Source organism: Rhinopithecus bieti, unplaced genomic scaffold (assembly GCF_001698545.2).
Source record: "Rhinopithecus bieti isolate Rb0 unplaced genomic scaffold, ASM169854v2 scaffold_5022, whole genome shotgun sequence".
NCBI classification, from domain to species: Eukaryota; Metazoa; Chordata; class Mammalia; order Primates; family Cercopithecidae; genus Rhinopithecus; species Rhinopithecus bieti.
The window spans coordinates 1733737-1743490 of NW_016804965.1; the positions used below are offsets into that span (position 1 = coordinate 1733737).

At 37.3% G+C, this 9754-nt stretch overlaps 1 protein-coding gene across 1 annotated transcript in view; it reads left to right on the top strand.

Moving 5' to 3' along the window:
- The window catches only part of CYP7B1 (cytochrome P450 family 7 subfamily B member 1), a 212383-nt gene extending 206729 nt beyond the window's left edge, over window positions 1-5654 (top strand). Inside the window, exons 6-7 of the mRNA XM_017870794.1 lie at window positions 2360-2402; window positions 4406-5654. Coding sequence (XP_017726283.1) covers window positions 2360-2402; window positions 4406-4512 — 150 coding nt within the window. The 3' untranslated portion in view covers window positions 4513-5654. The remainder of the gene's footprint in view (window positions 1-2359; window positions 2403-4405) is intronic.
- Window positions 5655-9754: the final 4100 nt, after the last annotated feature.

Genomic DNA, 9754 nt, shown 5'->3' on the forward strand with positions numbered 1-9754 from the left:
TTTTTTTTTTTTTGATGGAGTCTTGCTCTGTCACCCAGGCTGGAGTCCAGTGGTGTGATCTCAGCTCACTGCAACCTCCATCTCCTGGGTTCAAGCAAGTCTCTTGTCTCAGCCTTCTGAGTAGCTGGGACTACAGGCACCCCGCTACACCCGGCCAATTTTTGTATTTTTAGCTGAGATGAGGTTACACCATATTGATCAGGCTGGTCTCGAACTCCTGACCTCAGGTGATCCACCCGCCTCAGACTCCCAAAGTGCTAGGATTACAAACATGAGCCACCGCGCCCCATCTTTTCATTTTTATAGCTTCACCTAAGTTTTGAATTAAAAGAAATAAATAATTAATACCCAAGATATTGTTTTATATCAATGACCAACAGTAATGAAATGTTCGGTTAGCAGAAACTAAAGCCCTGAAGTGGTTCAGAAAAAGCTACCTGTCACTAAATCAGCAATGCTTATAAGCAACCTAGAAGAAAACTTTTATGTGCCTTATTTTGGCTTTCCTGGCATACTTCCTTATTTCATCTTCACTTTATAATTAAGTTTTGGGTCACAAGACTAAGGCAAAGGAGCTTCCATACTGAAAATCTACATTTTTTATGCTTATTTTATCATAAAAAATAATTTGGGTAACATTTTCTGCAAGCAACTTCTAACTTAACAGTGGCACTTTAAAACTGTTTGAAGATCAAAGCACAAAATTTATCTAGGTTTTGATCCTAGTATAAAAGAATGGCAAAAATTATGTGAACAAGAATTATATGCCCTTAGAATGTCCACTTTTTAACCTGTTAAATTTGCCAATCTTGCAAACTATTATTTACTTGCATTGCATAACTAGATATTCATTTAACATACTCAATTAAGAAAAAAGTTAGCCAAGATGACATTGTAGCACTATTTTAAATTATAATGAATGATCACATAAAACTCTTTAGTATTTATCTAAAGTAATTATTACTCTACTTCATTTGTTTATCTAAATCAGTGATCATTGATGTTTGAACTTTTTGGCTTAAACGTTTGTTTATACTACTTGCTAGAGTATGATAAATTTAATACATGAAAAACTCTACACAATTTAAGTAATAATTTGTCAATACTTATGTTTTAAAATATTTTTAGAAAAGGAGTGCTGTATATTATTAAAACAACTTTCTGAAATTATTTGTTTAATATTATCTTTGATTTTAAAATGACATATATGTGGCTTTATGATGAATCAAATTGTCCTAAAAGATGTCAGATAAGAAATGCAAGTACTTTGCAAGTCTAATACTTACTGTTTTTTTATGTACAACAAAAATTTAATAAATTAACTTTTGAAGCACAGATGACTGATTGTGTCTCTTTATTGTCCTGCTAGGAACATGTTGGGTAACAGAAGATTTGATTACAAAAGAAAATTATTTGGAAAATAATTTTGCTCTCTGAATATCTCCTCATCTCCATTTCCTGCCCCCATACACATATATTCTTATCATCTGATACTCTCCTGAAAGTACATTAACTATTTCAGAGTATGTTTCAATATATTTTAACTTATTATTTATTTGTAAAATAACAAACTCAAGAAATATCACTAAGTTTTTAAATGTTTATTCTAGGCAGGCTGACCTTGCTAGGTTACAATTCTTAATAATCACTATTAGTGTGGACAGAAGTATAAGCACAATAAATGAGAGAGAGTTTTTCAGTAGATATAATCTTTGTCATCAGCAGATCTCTTCACTTTACCACAGATAATGAATAAAGCTGGGTAATATTTGGACAGTATTCTATTTGTTCATAAAACTAAAATAAATTGTAAATAAAGCATATACTACAGAATGCTGGTGATGAAAATGAAATGTGGGTTTTTAGTAACTCTATGTACAGTATTTTACTGGGACACTGGGCTTTTCTCAGAGACACTGGTATAAGTCACTAACATTTTACAGGAACTGGCCTGAGACTCTGAGAAGTAGGCTAGAAGGTGTTCCTGTTCATTTGAACTAGTCAGCTCAGTATTGTTTATTTACCAACTGGGATAAATTATGTCACTAAATAGGTAACCTGTGAAATAATTATCTTTTGCTTTCAACTTTATTCTAGAAAACACTTATAAAAATTTGCAGAACTTTCCAGAATTAGCAATGATCATGTGAATAATAATGTGTATTTTCTTTTCAGAATAAAAAAAAAAAAACCCAATTGCTGTGCTGTGTTTTTTGAAAAGTGTTTGATACTGTTTACTGTTAATTGTTTGTTGTTAATTAATTAATTACTTTTATAAGGAGAGACACAATATATCACAGACTACACCAAAAGTAAATGTTCAGAGATATAATCATGAAGTATTTTACTTCCCTTACAGCAAACTGTGCTCATAGGAGAAACTAGAGGAATGGAAATAACAAGTAAAGGTATCACTATCTAATGATTCATCATTGAGTCAAATTGAAACATTTCTAAACATGAAACATATAGTTGGAGATTCTTATTTGTGTGCAAGAGAATATTTACTATATATAACTTTTATTTCTAAGAACTAGCCATTGTAGTTAACCCAAAATCTGTCATTATTACCTGATAGATACCAAACTTTTTAATAAATGCTTTTGTCTTTTATATTAAAATTAAGGTTTGAATGAAATTACTTCAATTCCATAATTCTAAGGACTAATGAGTTTATTTAAAGTTTTATAAATGTATTTGTTTTGTTTATCAAATGGAATACCATTAAAAGTATTTGTAATCACTGAATTTTTTATCAGTGAAAACTATACATATGGTAGTACTTCCTTCATGCTGAGCAATTACACATTTATTTTTAAAAAACTTTTCATTTTAAACTAAGTTTAGACTTAAAGGAAAGTCACAAACATAGTTTTATTTTCAAGAAGTAGGTACTCGGACTAAACAATGCTTGCAGAAAATTAAATTAAGGAGTGGTCCTAGAACTTAACCAGTTCAAGATCTTAGTTAATTCTTGATCTTTGAGGATAGTCATCCACATCAACTACTCCATGGGACAACATGCTGTAAATCCAACAGAGTAGCAGGAATAGTTTGAGTATGTGAGCTACCCACATCTTCCATAGGCCAAATAATTGTTTTGCTTTCATAAACCATAATTTTGTAAACTTTTAAAGGAACTTACTTTGTTAAATAATTACAGATTTTACTTAACTTCACTCTCTTAAGAAATCTACACTTTAAAGAGATGTATGCCTGATGCTTCTCCAAAGGAAATTAAAGTAAGTTATTTAGACGCAGGTATTAACTGACCCTGCTTCCCAATACGTCAGGCATTTAATAGAGAGAGATCATTTCTTCTTTCCCAACTCTTCACATTTCTGTGGAGGCCTGCTTAGAAAAATCATTTCCTTTCGTCAAAATCTTAGATGGAGAGCAGCGGCTCAGTCAGCCTGGCATCTGAATTTTGACCATAGTACTACTGCAGAAATAGACTGCACATGGCAAATGTAGCTGTACTTACTTGATTAGACAATGCATGATTAATTATTTTGACTAGTTAGGTACAAAAACTGAGTCTCTCTCGTAATCAGAAATTGTTTATCTGTTTTCTGAAAGTGGATAAGGATATGTAACAGAGAAATCCTTACCACAAGTTCTTCAGTAATTGCCAGAGCAAGATAAATGTATAAAATGAGGTTAGGCCATGAAACATTTTTATGTTTAAATTTAAATTCTCATCTCTAAACACCTCTATTAACAGGAGATTTGAGATGCAACCATCCTCCTAATAAAAAAAATGAAATCTTTAAGATTGAGAAACATTTGTAAATAACGGATCCTTTAAATATCTCTGAACTTTATTTTAAAACTTATAAGGAGAAATAATCATTGCTTTATATAACCACTGATACCATTTTAGCATTTGATGAAGATGTTAATTTATGGTTGGTTAGCAGTTTATGGCTGTCATTAGTTTTTCAGTTTGGTCCACATTAGAAATCTATTTTTCTTTTTTATTTTAATCTCAGACAATTATATAAAGATATAGTTATGTTTTATCTAAAATGTATCATTCTTCTATAGCATTTCAAATTATTCACAGATCATAGTTCTTATATGTGCATATATGAATTTAAAAATACAGCAATAAAATGCTTGAAACAGACCATAAATTTGCTTCATATTTTATTGCATCTCTGAATCAGGTTGAGGAGACAAGGGCAACTATGGTCTTTGGGAAAGAATTAACTCTTTCCCAAGCTGAGAAAGAGAATAACGCATTGTGCATAATTAAAGCCAACTCCCAATCAAAGCATGGTGGTGACTTGTGAGCCTTGTCCATCATATATGTAGTGGGGTTGGGAGTGGTGAGGATTAATAACTGCCAAGTCCTCTTTTCCTATGCAGTCTAACCTTCCCAGCCCATTCATTTCTCTTTCAGAGCTCTCTAATCTATATTTCTGTACTGCCCAAATTAGAGAAAAGTGGAGAAGAGAAAGAAGGAAAATTCACACACACATTCTAGTATACTTGATAATTTTGCAATAGTTAAGAAACAGTCTCCTGGATGTGTTAAGACGAGTAATTTAGAAAAATTGGTAGAATTTAACCCAAATCAAACCTCAGGGAAAGCGAACAGAGTTTCTCTGCAGCGTGAAGAAGCGAGGAGCTCTTTGGGGTTTAAAACCCGGGCGCTTTCGCAGATGCCTCGGGTTTGGTGCGGCTGCGGGATGTCTCTTACAAGCCTGGCAGCTACGTGTGAACCCACATGCCTGCTGCCATACAGGGGACAACCCGATCCTTGAGCCACCCTCGAAGGACAGTTTGAGGCAGAGCCCCTGAAAGTTCTCCTTTTGTCCCAAGGAACTTGGCGGTTGAAGGGCAATTGCGCCCGCAAGGGTGCCTGGAAACGCCGGTCCAGGGGAAGCCCGGAGAGAAGGGGTGCTCTTCGGATGCGGATCCCGAATCCCTCCGGATGCAGATCCCGAATCCCTTCGGGAGCACTGCGCAAGCAAAACAGCGCGGTGGGCGCCAGTGCTGCATGAACGTCATTTGGTTTGTTTGCAACCCAGGGCTGCTGGACCTGCTGGAAGGCGGCCCCTTCCCTCCTCCCGTCCTGCCAGGTCCCCAGCACAAACACTCTCCTGGTTAGGAAAACAGGCTCCTGGTTATCCCACCCAGCCCTGTTTACTGGAACTTTGGTTCTAAACACCAGTCGATCAGAAGAGCCAGAGATTTGCCGGGCAAAAAAGACTCTCACCCTAAGAGTTGTTCCTACTATTAAACTGAAGTTACTGGCTCCGCGTTTTTCCTTCTCTTTCCCTCTTTCCATCTACTATGTCTAAAGTTTGATTTAAAAGGCCGAGTTTAAATAAACCTGCAGCTCATTGGCTTGGCAAATCCAGAGACTTTCGAGTTGTGCATGCCAATGCAGACCGCGCAGGAGCCGGGCTCATTTACTTTGCCAACACAGCAAAAAAAAAAAAAAAAAAAAAAAAAAAATGTTAATTGATGTAAAGTTGCTTGGCACGTGGATAATTTAGTCTTACCTGCATTTTAATTGAAAGAAAACCTATTTATGTTTCTGATGTTCAGGTTTTGCGATTTAATTTTGTTTAAAGGCATCTTTGTGTAGTTGTTCCCTCCCCCTTCTCCTTTCCATCTGAATCACGTTTTCATAAAAGGTTTGACTAAGTAGTCTCACCTGACCAGGATTCATTACCTCCTGCATTCCATGAGCACACTTTCGGGTTTCCACTCGCTTCCTCGCTCCGCCCGGCAGGGCCGCCACGATGTGCTGCGAGCCGGGAAGTGAACTCATGATTATTTTTCAAAGTCTGGGAAGTGTATTATCCTTTTTTCTAGTGGTAATTAGTTACCATAGCATCTAATACGTAAATGTGCCCAGAGCACACCATTAACAGTTAAACGGAGGATTCAATTTAACACATGATTATATCTTTCATAAGTCATTACATTGGAAAAGTCAATGCCACTCATTCTGGAGCAATCGCAAGGTCAGGGCCGCGTAGACAGGTTCGGTTTCCGCGTGCTAGACCAAGAGTGCGAGTTGGTGGAAAAGGGAATTCTGTGAGTCTCGGCCTCACTGCTGTACGGGTGGATGGTGGGTGCTATAGGAGGGACAGGAATTTAAGCGTAGCATAGGGTCTTGGAGGGGTTGCCCAGCTGCGGGGACTGGTGAGAGCATTGCAGACCGCCTGCGGGTGCGTGCGGGTGCGCGCGCGTACACACACACGCACACACACTAACACATACCACAGGGAGGGAGAAGCAGGGGTAACTAGAGAGCTCTTCGAAGATGATCATTTGCTGGTCCTTCTGTTGGTGCCCAGTGTCAAGCTGGCGATGGGACCCTAAGTGAGAATAAAAAGCCAGTGGGATTCTGAGATTTTGCTTGGCCTCATCTGTCCACTCTCAGCTCTGTAAAGAACACCAGCAGCGAGATCGGATTGGCAGGATGGGTGTGCCTGAGAGAAGCACTCCAAGGCGTGGTGGATGCCAGGGCAAGCTCAGGGGTAGCCAAGATACCCTTGCACTCTGGCTCATGCTGCAGTCTTAGGAACCAGGCTGTCTGCTCTGACCCAAGGAGACTTTTGCAAGACCACATTGATTCCCCCGATGTTCAGTCCCCCATTTCCGACCTGTGTGCTCTATGCTGGACAGACAGCTGGGGTCAACAGTGTGTAGGCTAACTCTTCAGACTAGGCCAAAACTCAGGGCTCAAACCCCAGAAAGAAAGTGCTCCAGGTCTTTATCGGGAGTGGAAAGAGTTGTCCCTCCAATCACTGGCTTCCTTTTCTTAAAGCTGCTGCTGAAAACCCTTTAGAAAGGTAGGAGTTAGGGCAGAGAAGATCACCTAAGTAAACCACAGAAAATTCCTCTCCTGTTTCTTTGAGATGTCCCATGTTTATTGCTAAAACCACAGGCTGGCCAATTGCTAGGTTTGGAAAGAGGGTTGATTTGTCTAAAATTATCAAAATGAAAATAAATGTTAATAAACCTAATACATTAAATAATTATGCCTATTCATGTGACATTTGAATTTATTCTCAATGTTTTCCTATCCCCACCCCCATCCATTTCAAGTCTCCTTCAGGACTAAGATTGAAACCTGAGTGATTAAAAAGAGGAGGATTCTCATTTTAAAATTTTTTCCCTAAAGTTCAAGATGTGCTATTCTGTACAATTTTTAATAATAGTTAAACAATACAAAGGTTGCAGAGGAAGTATTTCAAGAAGGCCTTCTAATAATGAGAAATATTAAGCAGTAAATCTTGCAGCAAATGTGTCCCCTACAATGTTAATATGCAAAAGAAAAAAAAAATCTGACTGGTGGTGGCTGTGCTTAATTCCTAATCAGAATGATGGACAGCAGGGCCAGAACAATACAAACTAATGGCTGTGTTGCTGATCACTTTACCCCTTGATTAAAGACACCCAATTATGGTGCAGAACAGTGTCGTAATTATGTTTCTTAATCACATCCAGGAGGTTTAATTGCCTTAACGATGTGTTTCATTAAATGAATTTAGGTATTATAGTCGACAGTTTTCATACACAGTTGTTTTCAAATTAACATAATATTAGACATCGTCATGGAAATTGTTTTAATAATCATAATTAGACGCACCCAGGCTTTGTCTGGTAAATGCTGAGAGACGGGTCGGCTCCTGCCTGGGGGCTGCCCTGGTCTCCTCCCTCCTTCTGCCCTCACTCCCAGTCTGGGAGGGCTTCAGCTTCAAGGCCCTTTGCTGTTATGTTTTCTGAAAAGTTACAAGTTCTGATTAATCTTTTTTGATGGCAAGTGGAGCAGAAAATATCCTTCCTCACCCCCCACTAAGTTTGATGGCATTTAGGGATATCTTTATGAGCAGAGGCTGTATAGACAAAATGCATTTAACATACAGGGTACAGAGGAAACATCTAACTTCTGCACCACCACCACCACCACCACCACCACCATCTCTGCAACCTGCGCCACAGTGAAAATCACACCTTCTATATTTGAGGGCAATATAAAGGTCAAAATACAAGTCTCGACAGTCATTCTTTAACAGAATCAATGTCCAAATCAATCCAAATTTGGAACCTAAAAGTCTCATTATCAAGCAACACTAGTAAGTTCTGATCGTCTCTATGGGGATTGTTTATGCTTACAGCATTCAACCTAGTTAATTCTTTTATCACAAAAAAGCAGAAAGCTACAATGAAATCAGCGCTCAGAGAATACAAGTGCATTTTTTCCTTGGCCTTCAGGCATTTGGAAGTAGAAATTTTGATGACAAACTCTTTAAAGAAACTTTACCCTCTTTGATGGGCCCTGGCATGGTTAACAATGCCATACAAGTGGAAAAGATTTCCAGGGAGAATATGGCCTTCAAATTTCATGCCAGTAGCCAGAAACTTGGAATCTCTTCTGGGTTTCACCACTGACCCCATTCATCTCTCCTCCTTACAATAATAAGTAAATTAGGGCTACCTCTAATTGTGCATCCCTGCAAAACTTTAGTTCCACCTTCTCTGAAACTCCTTTCTTTTTTGTTACCTTTCAAGCAAAGAGTAACACAGAAGAGAGGTGATTGCTTCTTCCACAAAGCACAGCATAATAAAATGTTTGATCAAAATATTTTAATAAAGATTCTTTCTGACATAGATACACATACAAATGGTCGTACATGGCTGTCATAGTCTGATTGACCTATTTAATATATATATTATTCTTTACACATCCAAAACCCGCCAACAGATCCATCACAGCTCCCAACTCACCATCCAACCTGACAAACTGAATTTGTATTATCTGCAAGGAGTGGAAAATAGCAGGACTCCATTTTTAAAAAAGATTTTCTTAATTTTCATAGGACGGAAAGGCAGTCAAACAGCCATGCAAAACTAAAACTGAAAGCTCACTTTGGGTAAATAGCTTCTTGTTCTTCCTTAGTTTTATTTCTTTTTAAATTTTATTTTTTTAGAAAAATAACAAAGGATTTCACACCATAGGCAAATCAAACCAGTCTTTTAACTTAAATAATTCTCCACAGTTAAAATAACTTATATATGTACATATATATTAAAAGCAATTAAATTAGACCTTTTAAAAATGCACAGCACAGCCTGGAAAAATATTTGCTTAGCATGTTCTTATGTATAGGATCTATTGCTGTGATGTTTTTCCCTTTTGGAATGTAAAGGAGTCCCCTTTCAAAAAAGAGATCAATTCATTCATCAATTAAGAATACACCTTTCCTGTAATTTTTGGACTGAAGCAATTTATTAAAGCTCAATTTAAATACAGGGATGATGCAACTGAAAATATCCAGGTGACCTTGCATAAACCTAAGCAGCTCAAATACACCAATATTTCTCTTCATACTTGTTGGCAAATAAACCTTTAAACACTTGGCACACAGTATAAGTAATCTATAAAACAATCTTAGAGGCATTAAAAAAATCTGCACATAAGACCCATGACCTTAACACATGATAAATACTGTTGATGTGGAAGGGTCATTGAAGAATAACAAATAAATACCATGAATTTTTAATACATCATTGCAGAGTAGAAAGTAACAAGGTGCACATAAATATTTTTAAATGCAATTCTTTCAGCCACAGTCAGTTTTTTTAATATCACTCTCGCCAAAACTTTGAGCATTTTCACAGGATTAAAGTTCAGAGACAATAAAAAATACAAGTCTTCCATAGCAACATGTCTCTCTCTCGCTCTCGCTCTCTCTCTCTCTCTCTCTCTCTCTCTCTCTCTCTCTCT